Here is a 23,548-nt window from a genome sequence, read left to right as displayed (position 1 = left end):
CGTCATTTGTCAATAAAACTGTAGCTGCCGCTTCTCTTTGCTTTCTGATTTTATACACCGTTAAGATTTGTATTATAACGGTTATCAGGGTGAACGATTAGCGAAGCACGGCACTACATGTCGTCTATCGTATACTATCTCCTTTATTCACAAGCACATTTAGTTAAATCTTGTACAAATGTTGTTTTCCTATTTATGGTACGTGTGGCCTGTCTGTTCGGTATATAAGCTCAGTATGTTTGAAATACAATGATTCATATTGCAGAGGATGAGATTGGTGTTTTGGACTTAACTGGTTGGGCTAGGATGCTCGTACGAGTTTTGTGTGTCATTGGTTCGACTGATAAATCACTGCTCTCTAATTGGCGGCATCATCATGTTATACGTTAACAGGGCATCCAGGTGACCATAAGTTATAACACGTACGCTCCGAAATTAGCGGCAGTCCATCAATCTTTTACTGCATCTGAGCTGCAGTTAGAGAGAGGCAATGGGGTGTGCACATACCTCTCATAGTATTTACCGTCCCATTTACTCAAACAACGCACAAGCGACGGTATATTGAAATCCAGTCTAGGAGAGTCTATTCTACGTTTGAACCGAATTCTAACGTACTGTCTTTGTTTCGCTAATCGCTCAGCTCGATAACCATCATAATGTAAATCACAACGGTGTTTGAAATCAAAAGGCAAAGAGAAGCGGCAACTACAGTTTATTAGCGGATAGTGCAGACCACAAAGTTATGAGCACATCAAACGAATTGGGCACAGAGAGGCGAATAAGTATATGCGAGCAATTACATAGGTAAATTTATATATTGTATAAGGGCGCAACAAGGTAAAAGCTAATAATAGGATTTGAGTACATATATATATGGAGATGATGAATCATCGAGCGAAATTTAAGCAATCAACATTTTAGCTAGGGTCTGTCATGTGCTTTAGTGATCATAACAGTACAAATAATGTGTGAATTGTTACTGTTCAAATAACATTTTCTGTTAAGTTAATAAAAGGGCTTAAGGAAAATTAACCATAATCGAAATTGGTTGTAGGATTGTTGCTATACTACTTTTACACCAGTGAGGTTACAGGAAGTGGTAGTGGGAACACCAGATACGCAGAGTAAATCACCGTTTTCTTTTCGACTCGAGATCGAATGAATGACTGAACTTGGAGCCTTTTTACACGTTTCAAAAAAGCAGGATTCACAGACAGAACGGAATTCTAGAAACCTAGCTAAAAAAAGCCTGTCCTTCTACCAGAAACGATGTTCGAACATTGTAAGCCACAAAATGTGGTTTAGAGCGTGATTTCAGGAGACCAGGAATAACATTTTGTGAACTCAAATAATTAGCATTGATTACGCGTGATGACGGAGATATGCGAGAATGCTGAGTCGTGAAGATAGGAGGATTATTAAGAGGTGAAGGATGAATTTTTCTGTGTACGTGATGATATCAGGTGCTGCTAGATGTGCGACAGCAGTTGTCACTTCCGGCTGACAAATGACCTGAATATGAAACTGAGTTGATGGTGATCTTAGTGAATTGAGAACGTGACCGCAGGGCCCAAGGCACAACTGCCGGAGAACCGTCATCCACAGCTTTCAAAGATTTTGAAGTATATACCGATATATATATATATATATATCACCTATATAAAACCATAAGCAGTTGTACGTAAATGATTCTAAAAATAGAAGACAGATTTTGTTCTTTTTCACATCTAATTAACTATACATAAAACAAACATAGGTATGGTTGAAACCATGCCATACATGACTTAAATACTTCTAATTTAGGTCATATATTTTAAACAAAAGTATAATAAAAGTCTTAGTTCAATTGTTAAGCAAATTATTTTATTGATTAGTACAGAGAAGCAAAACAAAGTTCAGTTATGCATGTTACTTAGTAATAAAAGACTTTTGTTAATTTATATTCACTACAGAGATTATACTCATATATCTTTATATATCTGAATAGCACACATTCTACGTTATGAAATGATGCTCACTAAACTGAAAAAACTGAGCCATTTCGGAAGACCTGGGATTTCAGAAAAATATCGCCTTTATAAAGGTATAGTATATTCATAGGTTACTAGTATTTAATCACAAATACCTTAGAAGAATTACTCACTAATGTTAATACCACAGGATAATCAGTGTTGATATTAGACGTAAAGCACTAGACATACATGGCAAGTCAGTTGACGAAGTATCAAGTCTTCATCAATTGAACTGATTGGCACATTCATCACGTAGCTTCAACAACCACTTACGTCGACGCATAATGTTGGATGCAGTGTGTTGGGAAAAACATAAAGAGAACCAAACTAATATTTGTCATCACAGCATGAAGTCATTGATTGTATGTCTGAACCGTATTGATATATGTATAGACTGTTTATTTGAGGTTATGAATGATTGGAGACATTGTGTCATGTGTTTCAGATGTGTGCACTCTTTGTTTTCTCTTATACCCTGAAATTCAGAATTACGGTATACAGAATACAGCGAAGCGAAATGACGCGCAGTGGAAAAGGCGTGAAAGCTAACTCCATTTAATCAAACGTCAATCAATATTTATATTCAGATAGAGATAAATGACAGACATGTGATGAATAGGATAAAAAGTGTACACACACATACGCTTATATAAAAAATAGTTAGGGTTAATAAGTGAATAATTAACAGGGCAAAGTGGCCTGTCCAGAAGCTAGAATTAGCTACGTGGGCTAAACATAGCAACCGACCCTATTATCCAAAAGAAAAAAATTTTCTAAGAAATAAATTTAATTAACAAAGATGGAATAGTGGCTAGCAGTGGAATCCAGGAAGCGCGTTTCGTCCCATATGGGACTCGTCAGCTGGATGTACCTGCATCTCAGAGTTGATGTTCACTCTAGGACTCCAACCCAGTACCTTTCGCTTCATTTGCCATCGCGTTATCCACTCAGCTACTGAGTCCTGATAGCCACTTGCTTGTGCAATGGGATGAAGTTATATTCACTTTTTGTTATTTACTTGTATCTTAACATTGTTATTTTGGACAGCAATTGTTTATTTGTTCGTTAATTTTCCATATGTTTACTTTTTTTTCTTCATAATTATTTACATATTATTTTCCTTAAATAAAAGGTATGAATATATTTGTGGCATTTTCATTGTTATTAAAAATACTTGCTGTTTCTACACCATCGGCTTCAACAATAGTACCTTATTTGGGTAAGATTCTTTTTTGATACATTATTTTTTTCATTCATTTTATCTCTACTACTTATTTGTGTATATGAGTAATAATAGAAATAATTCCCGTAGAATGACTGTTCTAATATCCCTGGTTATCTATTCTCCTGAAGTATTTATGTTTTCCCATAATTTATTCACGTTGAAAAAGTATTAAATGATGAATTAATGGTATAAATACAGACTAATAATGTCTATTCTGATTTCGTATAAACATGTAAATGGAACAATACTAAGTTGACAAAATCTTTTCTGTTTTTAAGTATTCAAATCCATGTGTTAAAAGTACAAAATGAGTGCATATCACGGATTAACATTTCTAGGACAACCGTTAGAAACCAAGAGGAACTGAACGGTTATTTTGTCTCAATATGGTACTCTTCAACAGTATACAGCCACATTTGTACTGTGGATCACACTCAAAACTTTTTGATCAGCGGAGAATTATAAACATTTCGACCAACGAGATTTCATCTAACTTGAGTAAATAAGAGAAATTGCTCATCCATCATCTTGAAAATCTTGGATTCAATCTTCAGTGAGATTAAGGTTGTAGATTACCATAGAGTTTCCAGTTAATATGGGACACCTGTCAAGTTCTAGTTTTTAATTACTGTCTAACTAGGATCGATCTGTACTGTAAATTATAAAAAAATACAAACGAAATATTGATGAGTAATTTAACATCATAATGATAATAAAACGGGATTTATAACGCTTCATTATAAATTCGATTACGCAAGAAGAAAGAAGAAAAAGTATTTCTGTGAGTTTGAATTTAAGAATCCAGTTATAACTAAAAATAATTACACAACAATATAGATGAAGAATAAAGGTTTATCTGATGAATACACAGATAGGTAAAGGAAGCTGCTAATTTGTCCTTCAATTCTTTGAAATCATTATTAGTCAATCAAAATACACATAACTGCTCTTCTTAGAACCTTATTTAGATGATAAGTTAGCATCTCACTGACTGGCGTAAGTAAGTAAGTAAGCACCTCGCTGACTGTGTCATCTTTAAACTATAGCTTCATGAATAAAAAAATGGTATTACTTAAAACAATATTATCACTAATTGATAAACTTAGAAGTTATGATATATATATATATATATATATATATATATATATATACCGTCATGCACTGTCCCATTGCCCTTGTCAGATCAAGCCACCCGAAAGCCACAAGAATACCATTAGGGCATACTACAGGCTGGGTACTCCATGAACAATATATCATATCTTTTATTAAGACACCCAAATAAACAGCAACATTTTAGATCAGATATTTACTTATTGAACATCGATTTCTCCCCATGCATTCAACTACACTAGTGTCTAAGACCGACAGTTACATTAATTCGAAATTCAGAAATCCGGAAGTATATATATTTACTAAATTTAAACAAAATATATTATATCAATTAAACCGTAGTGAACAAGAATATAAGTGGGGACAATCTAATGTATTTTGACACAAAATTACAGAAAGTCTTAGTAAAACCCGAGAATACTTCATTTGCAAAATGTTCATTAATTGTCGGGGACTTTATTGTTCCTGCATTTCCATACCAGTTACTTTCGGTTTCCGTTCTTTCCTTCTCGATCTTCTCCACCTTCCACTGCCAGACATCCTATTCATGACTAGCGTTATATACTACTTATGTCGATATAAGTAACACACACCACAAAACCAGTGTGAATGATACAAATCAGAAGCGGAAAAACAAAAATTTAATAACATTTACTCCAATTTCATCTTTATTATTAGTTAATTGCTTCAAAGTAAAAACCCAAAAAGAACTTACAAAAATACATTTCAGTGTTTGTACCAAATATTTGTAGTAGTGTTTTACTGATATCTTCTAAACTACATAGATATTATTAATATGCTGATAAACATTGACTAAAATACAATATTTTCTTTAAATGGAGAGTTTAAGACAGTAGAGTTACGCGATTTGAAAGAATGATTATAAATGTGTTTAATCTAACTGATCTAGTCATGAAACCTCTAATTTAAACTGCTACATAAATTATAAATGGTATCCAAACTATCAAACGTAAGTATTTTATGGACAAAATAAAGTGATGATTATTCATGTTAGATATTTTTTGGAATCTGTTTCTGATCAAATTTAACTGAAGTTGAGTAGTGGCTAGTAGTAGAATTTGGAACGCTGATTTCGTCTTATTTGCAGCTCTTCTGTGAGATGCTCCTAAATTCCAGTGTTAATGTTCTCTCTGAAATTTAAACCTGTTACTTTTCGCTTCAAACACTGAGCCAATGAGTACAAATAAGTCTAATTAAATTACATTGTTATATTCACAATATTGAATGACAATCAAATGACTTAAAACACAAATATTAGCAACAATCTAAAAATATAATCAAGTTCACTAACCATTTATTTTAAAAAATACCATTTTCTTAGGAAAATAAATCTGAAATTTTAACTCATTTATTCATTCGTTACACATCGTTTAAGTTTAAAATGAAAATATTATTCCATTTAAATTAAACAACATACTGAAACAGTAATTTACTGAATCAATCCAATCGCAAATTAACTAAAGTGGTCTGTCAGTTAAGTGCTTTGGCGCGAGACTGGTACGTCCCGGGTTCGAGTCTCGCGACGCGGGATCGTGGATGCGCACCACTGAGGAGTCCGACAATAGGACGAAACGGCCAACCAGCGCTTCTACATTTTCGATAGTAGTCTAGCTTCAATTGACTCATGATCGCAACTATATAAAATTACTAAAATTTCCACAAAACCCCCTTCTGATAAAGTATGTATACAAATGAAATGCTTCATATATTTTGCAGGTAATTTTAAAAAAGTGGAAGCTATTCCACTAATTATATGGACCTAATTAATGTAAACCTATACACTAAAGTTGGGAAAAGAAAGTTAATTTGAACCAAAAAGTAATCTTATGAAAAATGATGTATTACAAATATTGATTTACTAGGTAAACGAAAAACGAGTGACTAATTGGTCATTTGATCAGTTTGATGAAAATCAAGTTCTGTTTTTTTAAATATTCAAATCATAGGAAGGTACTTTCTTTGCACGGATTGATTATTGAGTAGTGGCTAATATCATATTTGTCTAGTCCTTTACAGCTGATCAATGTCTGTTATATAAGTTATTATGTGACCATTAGTCTAAATGACTCGATATGATGTGCACTTTTTATTGATGTCCGATGCTTGAAGGTAATTGGCAGAAAGTCTTGGGTCCATATTTTAAGTCAATTGGCACACATCAGCAAGTCATATGTGTAATCCAAGGTTTCCCGTCGAATACCTATAAACACTCAATTCTAAATACTTTATTTATTACCTAGTATATCATAATAAATTGATTAAAAAAATTACTGAAATCACAACAGTGATTGTATAAAAACATTTTACAACCTTAAAATAATTTTCATCACAAATTGAAGCCAGTAAAATTAACTCACGCAAAAATAGTTTTAAGCAAGGACTTACATTGCCTGCGGTAGTTATCTGTCTCACAACCAACATGTACACCATTTGATGCCGGCTCATTGGTGTAGAGGTTAAGCGTTTGCTCGCGAAACTGAGAGTTCTGTTTTGATCACTTGCTGTAGGGTCATGGTTACGCACTACTTATAAACCCCTCATTAGGACAAAACAGATGTCCAATGCTTCCTGCTTTCCAGTGATGATCTAAGCAAGATTTGTTAGTCATTTATATAGTAAAAAGACCTAAAGTTCATTTCAAACGGTTACTGGATTACTATGTACAATTGTTCAGTTGAATAATTTATAGAGATTAGTTTAGGCTCAAAGAGAACTGTCAGTAGTTTATTTGAAGGTGTTTGTTAGGATTGGTTCGCTTGGTAGGTTCTAGTCATCACGTTGGATGACAAATATACAGTAATGCAAGTTTATTTAAATTGATGTTGTAAATTAAATCCTAAATCAAAGGTTCTAGTGGTTAAGCATCTGCCACGAGAACTACAAGTCACGTTTCCAATCTCTAGTTGGGTCGTGAATGTAAGAAGTACCATAATAGGACGAAATAGCTTACGAGGTATATCTGGTTTTTAATGCGACCCAACTGAAGTCAGTCTATGACAAATACAGCCTAATGATTATTCAACTAATTACAACTCATGATTAAAGCTATTTTGATATGTACTTATCCTTTTTATTCCCATATTATTTATTACGATTCTTTGCAGCAACTGCCTTTATTCCTTTTAACATTTAATCATAGCACTTTGTTATTCTTTCATCTTCACCATTTTAAAAGTAAACGGGAAGAATAGACAAAAGTTTCATTGAGATAATGAACCACCAATGAAAACCTGAGAACACTGGACGGTCTTTCCATTTTAGTATAAGACTCTTTAGGAGTGTGCGTCAACAATCTTGCACGCATGAATCAAATATAGGTTTTCAAGTCTTGAGAGCGAATTCTTAACCTCTAGACCGCTAAACCGGCATCCAACGGTGTTAATGTCTGAATTCAGTTAGTCCGCCCGTTTGTGCGACCATCTTTTTATGGTTGGCTGCCTCACACAGGACACGGTGTAACTTGCACTGGTCATGGCTTCTCACCGAAACCCCTGAAATTACCTCTCGATGCTAATTTGCAGAGATGACATTATGATCACCACTATCGTGATTGTTGAGTTTAACTGTGTTCATGAATGGATCAATATTAGGCCATCATTGGATTCAGTCAAATATAGAGATATTTAGCCATGAAATATGAACTTATTGATGATAAATTTACACATTTATCATTCTTATTTTAGTCTTTATTTTACATTCATAGGTTACTTTTATTGTTTAAATATGACACTGCTTAGTTTGTCGACATTTGCTTCCACAATTGTTGTCCATTTACACTTTCAACGAGTAAAATCAAAACACGTACCACCATGGCTTATAAAGGCAAGTAATATTTTATTTAAAACTCAAGTGTTCTACTCTATATGTGTTGGCTTAACGATTGTTGATGCAAAACAATTTGTATGGTAAATTTTCAAAATATATTACAAGAAGACTGAAAACAGAATTATTTGTCCAGCGGAACTTTAAAAGTTCATTTAGGACTGACAAAAATATGATATTTCCATAAACAAAAATGTATTTAAAGAATTCCTGATTACTGGATAGTATGAAATATTGTTTTTTCATGACCTTTGTTCTTAATAGAATCCTATCGATCAAGCTAGGCTATTTGACTTGAAATTTCAGTGCAATTTACTGAGTGTTAAATGCTTGTAAGCGATAAGTATGAAATTAAAGATAAAGTTTCCGTCCTGATTGGTGCGTATTACGAAACTTTCTTCGGAATTATGTCGGAACTGATGTTATTTAATAGATTTGAACCTGTTTCACCCACTGCCATGGTTAGAGAAGTTCAGTAGGTCCTAATTGTTACTTGGTTCTTAAGTATTTATTGATATATTCACATATTATTTAAGACTCTTTAGAGTAATGTAAAACATCTATTGTAACATCTTAAAGTGTAATTTACATTAATTGAATTTTAAAAAAACACCAGAGATGGCAAAATGTTACGCTGTGGTTTTTTGGAATCTAAAACAATTTGAAATGATTGCATTCCTATATATTCAAAGCTGAGTCTCATACAGGTAAATAAAAAGCACTACTGTATAGTACAGACGTTTGGACAGTTTTGTAAGGAATCTTCAGATTGTTATCCAACAACATCATTTTGTTGACTCATTTACTAATGCGCACCAAAACAATGTAGGAACTATCAGTAATTGTTAATGAACGATTACCGTACTAGTGTAGTGAACGAGAACACAAGTGGGGACAATTGAATGTATTTGAACACAAGATTACAGAATCTCTTAGTAAAACCTGAGAGCCAAACAGTAAATACTTAATTTGCAAAGTGTCAATCAGTTGTCTCAAACTTGACTGTTCCTTTTGCAAATATCAGTCAATCGTCTCAGACTTCATTGTTCTTTCGTTTCCACACCAAGCATTCTCTGTTCTCGTTCTCTTTCCTTCGATCTTCTCAACCTTTTGCCTTCAGACATTTCACTTTCGATTGATGATACATACTATTTATGTCTATCGACATCACTATCACACATCCCACTAGTAAACTAGAATGAAAGTAATCTGTAATCAAATGGATAAAATTCTGTACCGAGAATATTTTAATTTTAAACTGCGAAGCCGAAAGTGAACTATCGGAAACTGTTATATCTATTAAGGTTCTTTTGTATGTCGTCAGTAAATTCTTATTGTAATCAACTTATACACCCATTAGACAAGGTTTCTTTAAAGTTAATCAAGTTCAACAATATGTTTTCGTATTCGTCTATATTTATATGGTTTTTGACTTTTATTTCCGTATCTGTATTCTCCTTTCTAGGTGGTCAGATTTTTTGCTACATTGTTACATGTTTCAAAATTGGAACCACCTGTAGTGGCGGATGCCAATCAAAAATTGAGTGCTGTTGAAGCACAAATTAAAAATGCCAAAATGAAACAAAGCGTCAAATCAGAAAACCTACTTGATACGTGGTCATCCAACCAACAATTACCACCATCAAATCCGCAGTCAAATTTAATCCATTCTGTTGGTGTAGAAACACAATGGGATTACAATAAGATTTCATCCCCTGAAGAGTATCTTTTAAATCCTAACGAATTATCTGTCCTACAAAAGCAACAACTTTCAATGCTATCAGACGGTTCACGAATATCCTATTGCACTAGCGTGAATGGCTGCCAGTTTTCAAGTCATCACTATCCGAACCAAAACTATCTACAACATAAAAGTATTCCATGGGGTGATTATGCCATGAATCAGTCAAATGAATCTGGAACAGCTAAGATACATGATAAAATGCTTAAAAAATTCAAACAATCTAAACAACAATCAAGAGGATCTACAATTAAACTTGAGTTCAATTTAGGTGACTTATGCAATGCATTAAAACAATTGATGCTAAAAATAGCTAAAAAAGATGAAATAGCTCAACGTGATCGTGAATGGAGGTTAGTTCTGATGACGATCGACCGTTTGTTTTGTTGGTTCTACTCCACTGTAGTCATTGTTGCAGGAGTTTACTTATTGTTCCCTAGAGGGCGTTCACATACAGTCAACGAAATTATAGCAATGCATCAAGAAGCTTACGATATGCGAAATCAAGCTGTTGCAAAGCAATGTATGATGGGATACTCCAAAACCATATAACACTTTGAGTGGAACCTCAGCACTTAGCCTTCTCACTGAGACCATCTGATTTTTTTCACCTTGTTACGTCTTATTATTTCTAGTTCGTAATGACTCACCTTGATTCCAAACGTTCAGAATTTAAAAGCTTAATTTTAATGTTAAACATTTTTTGCGTTATTAATTAATTTTACCCTTCATGTACTATCATATTGACTACCTGAAGTAGAAACTTTGTTCTCAATCTTCAATACTGAAATGTTTCTTCTTTTTAAACGAGGTTACGCATTTCTGATTTTCCATCTTCACTTAATCATTAACTCAGAAAATATTTATAAATTCAGTTTTTTACTTTGAAGAAAGGCTAAATGAATTTAACTCCTCCGAAAAATAGTTTGAACAACAAGACATTGGATGACTGCAAAAATGAGTATTTGGATGGGTTGGATCGTAGTAGTCGTCGGTCGAAGTCGCATGTCGTAGTCGCAGGTCGCAGGTCGTATCAGCAGGTCGTACTGACAGTTCGTATTTGCGGGTCGCATGTCGTAGTCGCACCTCGTATTCGCAGGTCGCAGGTCGAAGTCTCAGGTAGTAGGAAGCATTCGCAGGTCGCAGGACGTTTTCACAGGTCCACGTCGTAGTTGCGGGTCGCAAGTTGTTTTCGTAGGTCGCAGGAAGTAGTCGTAGCTCGTATTCGTAGGTCGCACGCCGTATTTGCAACTCATATTCACCGGTCGCAGGCCTTATTAGCAGGTCAAAGATCGTAATCGCAGGTCCCGGGTACTATTCGCCGGTCGAAGGTATTATTCGCCGGTCGCAGATCTTATTCGCCGGTCGCAGGTCCTAGTCGCAAGTCGCAAGTCTTATTCGCAGGCCGCAGCTTGTAATCGCAGGTCGCAGATGGTAGTCGCAGCTCGTATTCGCCGGCCGCAGAACTTTTTCACCGGTCGCAGGTCTTAATCGCAAATCGCAAATCTTATTCACCGGTCGCAGCTAATAATCGCAGGTCACAGGTCCTATTCGCAGTTCGCAGGTCGTTTTCACAGATCGCAGGTCTTATTTAAAGGTCGCAGGTCGTAGTCGCAGATCTTCTTCGCAGTTCGCAGGTCATTTTCACAGATCGCATGTCTCATTCGCCGGTCACAGGTCTTATTTCCAGGTCGCAACTAATAATCGCAGGTCGCAGGTCGTAGTCGCAGATCCTATTCGCAGTTCGCAGGTCGTTTTCACAGATCGCAGGTCTCATTCGCCGTTCGCAGGTCATATTGGCAGGTCGCAGGTCGTAGTCGCAGATACTATTCGCAGGTCGCAGGTCGTTTACACAGATCGCAGGTCTTATTTGCATGTCGCAGCTAATAATCGCAGGTCTCATTCGCCGATCGCAGGTCTTATTTGCAGGTCGCAGGTCGTAGTCGCAGATCCTATTCGCAGTTCGCAGGTCGTTTTCACAGATCGCAGGTCTCATTTGCCGTTCGCAGGTCATATTGGCAGATCGCAGGTCGTAGTCGCAGATAATATTCGCAGGTCGCAGGTAGTTTTCACAGATCGCCAGTATTATTTGCATGTCGCACCTAATAATCACAGGTCTCATTCGCCTGTCGCAGGTCTTATTTGCATGTCGCAGCTAATGATCGCAGGTCGCAGGTCTTATTCGCAGTTCGCAGGTGCTATTCGCAGTTCGCATGTCGTTTTCACAGATCGCAGGTCTTATTTGCATGTCGCAGCTAATAATCGCAGGTCGCAGGTCGTAGTCTCAGGTCCTATTCACAGTTCGCAGGTCCTATTCGCAGTTCGCATGTCGTTTTCACAGATCGCAGGTCTCATTTCCCGGTCGCAGGTCTTATTTGCATGTCGCAGCCAATGACCGCAGGTCGCAGGGCGCAGTCGCAGGTCCTATTCGCAGTTCGCATGTCGTTTTCAAAGATCGAAGGTCTTAATTGCATGTCGCAGCTAATAATAGCAGGTCTCATTCGCAGTTCGCAGGTCGCAGCTAATAATCGCAGTTCGCAGGTCGTTTTCACAGATCGCAGGTCTTGTTCGCAGGTCGCAGCTAATCATCGCAGGTCGCAGGTCGTAGTCGCAGGTCCTATTCACAGTTCGCAGGTCGTTTCCACATATCACAGGTCATATTTTCAGGACGCAGCTAGTGATCGAAGGTCGTAGTCGCAGGTCCTATTCGCAGTTCGCAAGTCCTATTCGCAGTTCGCAGGTCGTTTCCACAGATCTCAGGACTTATTTGCATGTCGCAGCTAATAATAGCAGGTCGAAGGTCGTAGTCGCAGGTCCTATTCGCAGTTCGCAGGTCGTTTCCACATATCACAGGTCATATTTTCAGGACGCAGCTAGTGATCGAAGGTCGTAGTCGCAGGTCCTATTCGCAGTTCGCAGGTCGTTTCCACAGATCGCAGGTCTTATTTGCATGTCGCAGCTAATAATAGCAGGTCGCAGGTCGTAGTCGCAGGTCCTATTCGCAGTTCGCAGGTCCTATTCGCAGTTCGCAGGTCGTTTCCACAGATCTCAGGTCTTATTTGCATGTCGCAGCTAATAATAGCAGGTCGAAGGTCGTAGTCGCAGGTCCTATTCGCAGTTCGCAGGTCGTTTCCACATATCACAGGTCATATTTTCAGGACGCAGCTAGTGATCGAAGGTCGTAGTCGCAGGTCCTATTCGCAGTTCGCAGGTCGTTTCCACAGATCCCAGGTCTTATTTGCATGTCGCAGCTAATAATAGCAGGTCGCGGTTCGTAGTCGCAGGTCCTATTCGCAGTTCGCAAGTCCTATTCGCAGTTCGCAGGTCGTTTCCACAGATCTCAGGTCTTATTTGCATGTCGCAGCTAATAATAGCAGGTCGCGGTTCGTAGTCGCAGGTCCTATTCGCAGTTCGCAAGTCCTATTCGCAGTTCGCAGGTCGTTTCCACAGATCTCAGGTCTTATTTGCATGTCGCAGCTAATAATAGCAGGTCGCGGTTCGTAGTCGCAGGTCCTATTCGCAGTTCGCAAGTCCTATTCGCAGTTCGCAGGTCGTTTCCACAGATCTCAGGACTTATTTGCATGTCGCAGCTAATAATAGCAGGTCGAAGGTCGTAGTCGCAGGTCCTATTCGCAGTTCGCAGGTCGTTTCCACATATCACAGGTCATATTTTCAGGACGCAGCTAGTGATCGAAGGTCGTAGTCGCAGGTCCTATTCGCAGTTCGCAGGTCGTTTCCACAGATCTCAGGACTTATTTGCATGTCGCAGCTAATAATCGCAGGTTGAAGGTCGTAGTCGCAGGTCCTATTCGCAGTTCGCAAGTCCTATTCGCAGTTCGCAGGTCGTTTCCACAGATCTCAGGTCTTATTTGCATGTCGCAGCTAATAATAGCAGGTCGCGGTTCGTAGTCGCAGGTCCTATTCGCAGTTCGCAGGTCCTATTCGCAGTTCGCAGGTCGTTTCCACAGATCTCAGGACTTATTTGCATGTCGCAGCTAATAATCGCAGGTCGAAGGTCGTAGTCGCAGGTCCTATTCGCAGCTCGCAGGTCGTTTCCACAGATCGCAAGTCTTATTTGAAAGTCGCAGGTCGTAGTCGCAGGTTCTATTCGCAGTTCGCAGTTCCTATTCGCAGTTCGCAGGTCGTTTCCACAGATCTCAGGCCTTATTTGCATGTCTCAGCTAATAATCGCAGGTCGCGGTTCGTAGTCGCAGGTCCTATTCGCAGTTCGCAGGTCATATTTTCAGGTCGCAGCTAATGATCGAAGGTCGCGGGTCGTAGTCGCAGGTCCTATTCGAAGTTCGCGGGGCGTTTCCACAGATCGCAAGTCTTATTTGCATTTCGCAGGTCCTAGTCGCAGGTCCTATTCGCAGTTCGCAGGTCCTATTCGCTGTTCGCAGGTCGTTTTCACAGATCGCAGGACTTATTTGCATGTCGCAGCTAATAATCGCAGGTCGCGGTTCGTAGTCGCAGGTCCTATTCGCAGTTCGCAGGTCGTTTCCACAGATCGCAGGTCTTATTTGCATGTCGCAGCTAATAATCGCAGGTCGCAGGTCGTAGTCGCAGGTCCTATTCGCAGTTCGCAGGTCGTTTCCACAGATCTCAGGACTTATTTGCATGTCGCAGCTAATAATCGCAGGTCGCAGGTCGTAGTCGCAGGTCCTATTCGCAGCTCGCAGGTCGTTTCCACAGATCGCAAGTCTTATTTGCAAGTCACAGGTCCTATTCGCAGCTCGCAGGTCGTTTCCACAGATCGCAAGTCTTATTTGCAATTCACAGGTCCTATTCGCAGTTCGCAGGTCGTTTCCACAGATCTCAGATCTTATTTGCATGTCGCAGCTAATAATAGCAGGTCGCGGTTCGTAGTCGCAGGTCCTATTCGCAGCTCGCAGGTCGTTTCCACAGATCTCAGGACTTATTTGCATGTCGCAGCTAATAATAGCAGGTCGCAGGTCGTAGTCGCATGTCTTATTCGCAGTTCGCAGCTCGCAGGTCGTTTCCACAGATCGCCAGTCTTATTTGCAAGTCGCAGGTCCTATTCGCAGCTCGCAGGTCGTTTCCACAGATCGCAAGTCTTATTTGCAATTCACAGGTCCTATTCGCAGTTCGCAGGTCGTTTCCACAGATCTCAGGTCTTATTTGCATGTCGCAGCTAATAATAGCAGGTCGCAGGTCGTAGTCTCAGGTCCTATTCGCAGCTCGCAGGTCGTTTCCACAGATCTCAGGTCTTATTTGCATGTCGCAGCTAATAATAGCAGGTAGCGGTTCGTAGTCGCAGGTCCTATTCGCAGTTCGCAAGTCCTATTCGCAGTTCGCAGGTCGTTTCCACAGATCCCAGGTCATATTTGCATGTCGCAGCTAATAATAGCAGGTCTCAGGTCGTAGTCGCAGGTCCTATTCGCAGTTCGCAGGTCATATTTTCAGGTCGCAGCTAATGATCGAAGGTCGCGGGTCGTAGTCGCAGATCCTATTCGAAGTTCGCAGGTCGTTTCCACAGATCGCAAGTCTTATTTACAAGTCGCAGGTCGTAGTCGCAGGTCCTATTCGCAGTTCGCAGGTCCTATTCGCTGTTCGCAGGTCGTTTCCACATATCACTGGCCTTATTTGCATGTCGCAGCTAATAATAGCAGGTTGCAGGTCATAGTCGCAGGTCCTATTCGCAGTGCGCAGGTCGTTTCCACAGATCTCAGGTCTTATTTGCATGTCGCTGCTAATAATAGCAGGTCGCGGTTCGTAGTCGCAGGTCCTATTCGCAGTTCGCAGGTCGTTTCCACAGATCTCAGGTCTTATTTGCATGTCGCAGCTAATAATAGCAGGTCGCAGGTCGTAGTCTCAGGTCCTATTCGCAGTTCGCAGGTCGTTTCCACAGATCGCCAGTCTTATTTGCAAGTCGCAGGTCGTAGTCGCAGGTCTTATTCGCAGTTCGCAGGTCGTTTTCACAGGTCGCAGGTCATATTCGCCGTTCGCAGGTCATAATTTCAGGTCGCAGCTAATGATCGAAGGTCGCAGGTCGTAGTCGCATGTCTTATTCGCAGTTCGCAGCTCGCAGGTCGTTTCCACAGATCGCAAGTCTTATTTGCAAGTCGCAGGTCGTAGTCGCAGGTCCTATTCGCAGTTCGCAGGTCCTATTCGCTGTTCGCAGGTCGTTTCCACAGATCGCAGGTCTTATTTGCATGTCGCAGCTAATAATAGCAGGTTGCAGGTCGTAGTCGCAGGTCCTATTCGCAGTTCGCAGGTCGTTTCCACAGATCCCAGGTCTTATTTGCATGTCGCAGCTAATAATAGCAGGTTGAAGGTCGTAGTCTCAGGTCCTATTCGCAGTTCGCAGGTCGTTTCCACAGATCGCAGGTCTTATTTGCATGTCGCAGCTAATAATAGCAGGTTGAAGGTCGTAGTCGCAGGTCCTATTCGCAGATCGCAGGTCCTATTCGCAGTTCGCAGGTCGTTTCCACAGATCCCAGGTCTTATTTGCATGTCGCAGCTAATAATAGCAGGTCGCAGGTCGTAGTCGCAGGTCCTATTCGCAGTTCGCAGGTCGTTTCCACATATCGCAGGTCTTATTTGCATGTCGCAGCTAATAATCGCAGGTCGCAGGTCGTAGTCGCAGTTCCTATTCGCAGTTCGCAGGTCGTTTCCACAGATCGCCAGTCCAATTTGCAAGTCGCAGGTCGTAGTCGCAGGTCCTATTCGCAGTTCGCAGTTCGTTTCCACAGATCTCAGGTCTTATTTGCATGTCGCAGCTAATAATAGCAGGTCGCAGGTCGTAGTCGCAGGTCCTATTCGCAGTTCGCAGGTCGTTTCCACAGATCTTAGGCCTTATTTGCATGTCGCAGCTAATAATCGCAGGTCGCGGTTCGTAGTCGCAGGTCCTATTCGCAGTTCGCAGGTCGTTTCCACAGATCTCAGGACTTATTTGCATGTCGCAGCTAATAATAGCAGGTCGAAGGTCGCAGTCGCAGGTCTTATTCGCAGTTCGCAGGTCGTTTTCACAGGTCGCAGGTCCTATTCGCCGTTCGCAGGTCATAATTTCAGGTCGCAGCTAATGATCGAAGGTCGCAGGTCGTAGTCGCATGTCTTATTCGCAGTTCGCAGCTCGCAGGTCGTTTCCACAGATCGCAAGTCTTATTTGCAAGTCGCAGGTCGTAGTCGCAGGTCCTATTCGCAGTTCGCAGGTAGTTTCCACAGATCACTGGCCTTATTTGCATGTCGCAGCTAATAATAGCAGGTTGCAGGTCGTAGTCGCATGTCCTATTCGCAGATCGCAGGTCCTATTCGCAGTTCGCAGGTCGTTTTCACAGATCGTAGGCCTTATTTGCATGTCGCAGCTAATAATAGCAGGTTGCAGGTCGTAGTCGCATGTCCTATTCGCAGATCGCAGGTCCTATTCGCAGTTCGCAGGTCGTTTCCACAGATCGCCAGCCTTATTTGCAAGTCGCAGATCGTAGTCGCAGGTCCTATTCGCAGTTCGCAGGTCGTTTCCACAGATCTCAGGACTTATTTGCATGTCGCAGCTAATAATCGCAGGTTGAAGGTAGTAGTCGCAGGTCCTATTCGCAGTTCGCAGGTCCTATTCGCAGTTCGCAGGTCGTTTCCACAGATCGCAGGACTTATTTGCATGTCGCAGCTAATAATCACAGGTCGCAGGTCGTAGTCGCAGTTCCTATTCGCAGTTCGCAGGTCGTTTCCACAGATCTCAGGTCTTATATGCATGTCGCAGCTAATAATCGCAGGTCGCAGATCGTAGTCTCAGGTCCTATTCGCTGTTCGCAGGTCGTTTTCACAGATCGCAGGACTTATTTGCATGTCGCAGCTAATAATCGCAGGTCGCAGGTCGTAGTCGCAGGTACTTTTCGCAGTTCGCAGGTCGTTTTCACAGATCGCAGGTCTTATTTGCAAGTCGCAGGTCGTAGTCGCAGGTCCTATTCGCAGTTCGCATGTCCTATTCGCAGTTCGCAGGTCGTTTCCACAGATCTCAGGACTTATTTGCATGTCGCAGCTAATAATCGCAGGTTGAAGGTCGTAGTCGCAGGTCCTATTCGCAGTTCGCAGGTCCTATTCGCAGTTCGCAGGTCGTTTACACAGATCGCAGGACTTATTTGCATGTCGCAGCTAATAATCGCAGGTCGCAGGTCGTAGTCGCAGTTCCTATTCGCAGTTCGCAGGTCGTTTCCACAGATCGCAGGACTTATTTGCATGTCGCAGCTAATAATCGCAGGTTGAAGGTCGTAGTCGCAGGTCCTATTCGCAGTTCGCAGGTCATTTCCACAGATCTCAGGTCTTATTTGCATGTCGCAGCTAATAATCGCAGGTCGCAGGTCGTAGTCGCAGGTCCTTTTAGCAGTTCGCTGGTCGTTTCCACAGATCGCAGGTCTGATTTGCATGTCGCTGCTAATAATAGCAGGTCGCGGTTCGTAGTCGCAGGTCCTATTCGCAGTTCGCAGGTCGTTTCCATAGATCGCAGGCCTTATTTGCATGTCGCAGCTAATAATAGCAGGTTGCAGGTCGTAGTCGCAGGTCCTATTCGCAGTTCGCAGGTCGTTTCCACAAATCACAGGTCTTATTTGCATGTCGCAACTAATAATAGCAGGTCGCAGGTCGTAGTCGCAGGTCCCTTTAGCAGTTCGCAGGTCGTTTTCACAGATCGCAGGTCATATTCGCCGTTCGCAGGTCATAGTTTCAGGTCGCAGCTAATGATCGAAGGTCGCGGGTCGTAGTAGCAGGTCTTATTCGCAGTTCGCTGTTCCTATTCGCAGTTCGCAGGTCGTTTTCACAGATCTCAGGACTTATTTGCATGTCGCAGCTAATAATCGCAGGTCGCAGGTCGTAGTCGCAGGTCCTATTCGCAGTTCGCAGGTCCTTTTCGCAGTTCGCAGGTCGTTTTCACAGATCGCAGGTCTTATTTGCATGTCGCAGCTAATAATCGCAGGTCGCAGGTCGTATCGCAGGTCCTTTTCGCAGTTCGCAGGTCGTTTCCACAGATCGCAGGACTTATTTGCATGTCGCGGCTAATAATCGCAGGTCGCAGGTCGTATTCGCAGGTCCTATTCGCAGCTCACAGGTCCTTTCCACAGATCGCAGGTCATATTCGCCGTTCGCAGGTCATATTTTCAGGTCGCAGCTAAAGATCGCAGGTCGCGGGTCGTAGTCGCAGGTCTTATTCCCAGTTCGCAGGTCGTTTCTACATATAGCAGGTCTTATTTGCAAGTCGCAGGTCGTAGTCGCAGGTCCTATTCGCAGTTCGCAGGTCATTTCCACATATCGCAGGTCTTATTTGCATGTCGCAGCTAATAATCGCAGGTCGCAGGTCGCATTCGCAGGTCCTATTCGCAGTTCGTAGGTCGTTTTCACAGATCGCAGGTCTTATTTGCATGTCGCAGCTAATTATCGCAGGTTGAAGGTCGTAGTCGCAGGTCCTATTCGCAGTTCGCAGGTCCTATTCGCAGTTTGCAGGTCGTTTCCACAGATCGCAGGACTTATTTGCATGTCGCAGCTAATAAAAGCAGGTCGCAGGTCCTTTTCGCAGTTCGCAGGTCGTTTTCACAGATCGCAGGATTTATTTGCATGTCGTAGCTAATAATAGCAGGTCGCAGGTCGTAGTCGCAGGTCCTATTCGAAGTTCGCAGGTCGTTTCCACAGATCGCAGGTCTTATTTGCAAGTCGCAGGTCGTAGTCGCAGGTCCTATTCGCAGTTCGCAGGTCGTTTTCACAGATCTCAGGACTTATTTGCATGTCGCAGCTAATAAAAGCAGGTCGCAGGTCCTTTTCGCAGTTCGCAGGTCGTTTTCACAGATCGCAGGACTTATTTGCATGTCGCAGCTAATAATCGCAACTCGCAGGTCGTAGTCGCAGGTCCTTTTCGCAGTTCGCAGGTCGTTTTCACAGATCGCAGGTCTTATTTGCAAGTCGCAGGTCGTAGTCGCAGGTCCTATTCGCAGTTCGCAGGTCGTTTTCACAGATCGCAGCTAATAATCGCAGGTCGCGGTTCGTAGTCGCAGGACCTATTCGCAGTTCGCAGGTCGTTTCCACAGATCGCAGGTCTTTTTTGCTGGTCGCGGCTAATAATAGCAGGTCGCAGGTCGTAGTCGCAGGTCCTATTCGCAGTTCGCAGGTCGTTTCCACAGATCACAGGTCTTATTTGCATGTCGCAACTAATAATAGCAGGTCGCAGGTCGTAGTCGCAGGTCTTATTCGCAGTTCTCAGGTCGTTTTCACAGATCGCAGGTCATATTCGCCGTTCGCAAGTCATATTTTCAGGTCGCAGCTAATGATCGCAGGTCGCAGGTCGTAGTCGCAGTTCGCAGGTCGTTTCCACATATCGCAGGTCTTATTTGCATGTCACAGCTAATAATCGCAGGTCGCAGGTCGTAGTCGCAGGTCCTATTCGCAGTTCGCAGGTCCTATTCGCAGTTCGCAGGTCGTTTTCACAGATCTCAGGACTTATTTGCATGTCGCAGCTAATAATCGCAGGTTGAAGGTCGTAGTCGCAGGTCCTATTCGCAGTTCGCAGGTCCTATTCGCAGTTCGTAGGTCGTTTTCACAGATCGCAGGACTTATTTGCATGTCGCAGCTAATAATCGCAGGTCGCAGGTCGCATTCGCAGGTCCTATTCGCAGTTCGTAGGTCGTTTTCACAGATCGCAGGTCTTATTTGCATGTCGCAGCTAATTATCGCAGGTCGCAGGTCGTAGTCGCAGGTCCTATTCGAAGTTCGCAGGTCGTTTCCACAGATCGCAGGTCTTATTTGCAAGTCGCAGGTCGTAGTCGCAGGTCCTATTCGCAGTTCGCAGGTCGTTTTCACAGATCTCAGGACTTATTTGCATGTCGCAGCTAATAAAAGCAGGTCGCAGGTCCTTTTCGCAGTTCGCAGGTCGTTTCCACAGATCTCAGGTCTTATTTGCATGTCGCGGCTAATAGTCGCAGGTCGCAGGTCGTAGTCGCAGGTCCTATTCGCAGTTCGCAGGTCCTATTCGCAGTTCGTAGGTCGTTTTCACATATCGCAGGTCTTATTTGCATGTCACAGCTAATTATCGCAGGTCGCAGGTCGTAGTCGCAGGTCCTATTCGAAGTTCGCAGGTCGTTTCCACAGATCGCAGGTCTTATTTGCAAGTCGCAGGTCGTAGTCGCAGGTCCTATTCGCAGTTCGCAGGTCCTATTCGCAGTTCGTAGGTCGTTTTCACAGATCGCAGGACTTATTTGCATGTCGCAGCTAATAATCGCAGGTCGCAGGTCGTAGTCGCAGTTCGCAGGTCGTTTCCACATATCGCAGGTCTTATTTGCATGTCACAGCTAATTATCGCAGGTCGCAGGTCGTAGTCGCAGGTCCTATTCGCAGTTCGCAGGTCCTATTCGCAGTTCGCAGGTCGTTTTCACAGATCTCAGGACTTATTTGCATGTCGCAGCTAATAGTCGCAGGTCGCAGGTCGTAGTCGCAGGTCCTATTCGCAGTTCGCAGGTCCTATTCGCAGTTCGTAGGTCGTTTTCACAGATCGCAGGACTTATTTGCATGTCGCAGCTAATGATCGCAGGTCGCAGGTCGTAGTCGCAGTTCGCAGGTCGTTTCCACATATCGCAGGTCTTATTTGCATGTCACAGCTAATTATCGCAGGTCGCAGGTCGTATCGCAGGTCATATTCGCCGTTCGCAGGTCATAGTTTCAGGTCGCAGCTAATGATCGAAGGTCGCGGGACGTAGTAGCAGGTCTTATTCGCAGTTCTCAGGTCGTTTTCACAGATCGCAGGTCATATTCGCCGTTCGCAGGTCATATTTTCAGGTCGCAGCTAATGATCGCAGGTCGCAGGTCGTAGTCGCAGTTCGCAGGTCGTTTCCACATATCGCAGGTCTTATTTGCATGTCACAGCTAATAATCGCAGGTCGCAGGTCGTAGTCGCAGGTCCTATTCGCAGTTCGCAGGTCGTTTTCACAGATCTCAGGACTTATTTGCATGTCGCAGCTAATGATCGCAGGTCGCAGGTCGTAGTCGCAGGTCCTATTCGAAGTTCGCAGGTCGTTTCCACAGATCGCAGGTCTTATTTGCAAGTCGCAGGTCGTAGTCGCAGGTCCTATTCGCAGTTCGCAGGTCGTTTTCACAGATCTCAGGACTTATTTGCATGTCGCAGCTCATAAAAGCAAGTCGCAAGTCCTTTTCGCAGGTCGCAGGTCGTTTTCACAGATCTCAGGTCTTATTTGCATGTCGCGGCTAATAATGGCAGGTCGCAGGTCGTATTCGCAGGTCCTAATCGCAGTTCGCAGTTCGTTTTCACAGATCGCAGGACTTATTCGCATGTCGCAGTTCATAATCGCAAGTCGCAGGTGCTAGTCGCAGGTCCTATTCTCAGTTCGCAGGTCGTTTTCACAGATCGCAGGTCTTATTTGCAAGTCGCAGGTCGTAGTCGCAGGTCTTATTCGCAGTTCGCAGGTCGTTTTCACAGATCGCAGGTCTTTTTTGCTGGTCGCGGCTAATAATAGCAGGTCGCAGGTCGTAGTCGCAGGTCCTATTCGCAGTTCGCAGGTCGTTTCCACAGATCTCAGGTCTTATTTGCATGTCGCAACTAATAATAGCAGGTCGCAGGTCTTATTCGCAGTTCGCAGGTCATTTTCACAGATCGCAGGTCTTTTTTGCTGGTCGCAGCTAATAATAGCAGGTCGCAGGTCGTAGTCGCAGGTCCTATTCGCAGTTCGCAGGTCGTTTTCACAGATCTCAGATCTTATTTGCATGTCGCAGCTAATAATAGCAGGTCGCAGGTCGTAGTCGCAGGTCCTATTCGCAGTTCGCAGTTCCTATTCGCAGTTCGCAGGTCGTTTCCACAGATCACTGGCCTTATTTGCATGTCGCAGCTAATAATAGCAGGTCGCAGGTCGTAGTCGCAGGTCCTATTCGCAGTTCGCAGGCCGTTTTCACAGATCTCAGGTCTTATTTGCATGTCGCAGCTAATAATAGCAGGTCGAAGGTCGTAGTCGCAGGTCCTATTCGCAGTTCGCAGGTCGTTTCCACAGATCACTGGTCTTATTTGCATGTCGCAGCTAATAATAGCAGGTCGCAGGTCGTAGTCTCAGGTCCTATTCGCAGTTCGCAGGTCGTTTTCACAGATCTCAGGTCTTATTTGCATGTCGCAGCTAATAATAGCAGGTCGCAGGTCGTAGTCGCAGGTCCTATTCGCAGTTCGCAGGTCGTTTCCACAGATCTCAGGACTTATTTGCATGTCGCAGCTAATAATAGCAGGTCGCAGGTCGTAGTCTCAGGTCCTATTCGCAGCTCGCAGGTCTTATTTGCATGTCGCAGCTAATAATAGCAGGTCGCAGGTCGTAGTCTCAGGTCCTATTCGCAGCTCGCAGGTCGTTTCCACAGATCGCAGGTCTTATTTGCATGTCGCAGCTAATAATCGCAGGTTGAAGGTCGTAGTCGCAGGTCCTATTCGCAGTTCGCAGGTCGTTTTCACAGATCGCAGGACTTATTTGCATGTCGCAGCTAATAATCGCAGGTGGTAGTCGCAGGTCCTATTCGCAGTTCGCAGGTCGTTTCTACAGATCTCAGGGCTTATTTGCATGTCGCAGCTAATAATAGCAGGTCGCAGGTCGTAGTCTCAGGTCCTATTCGCAGTTCGCAGGTCGTTTCCACAGA

General features: G+C 42.8%; 1 protein-coding gene across 2 annotated transcripts in view; it reads left to right on the top strand.

The window, feature by feature from the left end:
• Smp_132070.1 (putative nachr subunit) overlaps window positions 1-23,548 on the top strand; it is a gene marked incomplete at its 5' end in the record, with an annotated part of 91,808 nt that overhangs the window by 31,452 nt on the left and 36,808 nt on the right. Inside the window, 4 exons of one of the 2 annotated variants that reach the window (XM_018789427.1) lie at window positions 3,145-3,231; window positions 8,072-8,190; window positions 9,656-10,284; window positions 10,372-10,454. In XM_018789427.1, the coding sequence (XP_018654872.1) occupies window positions 3,145-3,231; window positions 8,072-8,190; window positions 9,656-10,284; window positions 10,372-10,454 (918 nt within the window). Of the gene's footprint in view, window positions 1-3,144; window positions 3,232-8,071; window positions 8,191-9,655; window positions 10,799-23,548 lie in introns of those variants that run through there. The other variant, XM_018789428.1, reaches the window with a different exon arrangement.

The sequence above is a fragment of the Schistosoma mansoni genome, chromosome W (assembly GCF_000237925.1).
Source record: "Schistosoma mansoni strain Puerto Rico chromosome W, complete genome".
Taxonomy (NCBI): domain Eukaryota; kingdom Metazoa; phylum Platyhelminthes; class Trematoda; order Strigeidida; family Schistosomatidae; genus Schistosoma; species Schistosoma mansoni.
The sequence above is the reverse complement of the archived record's forward strand: the minus strand, read 5'-3'. Positions and strand labels throughout refer to the sequence as shown.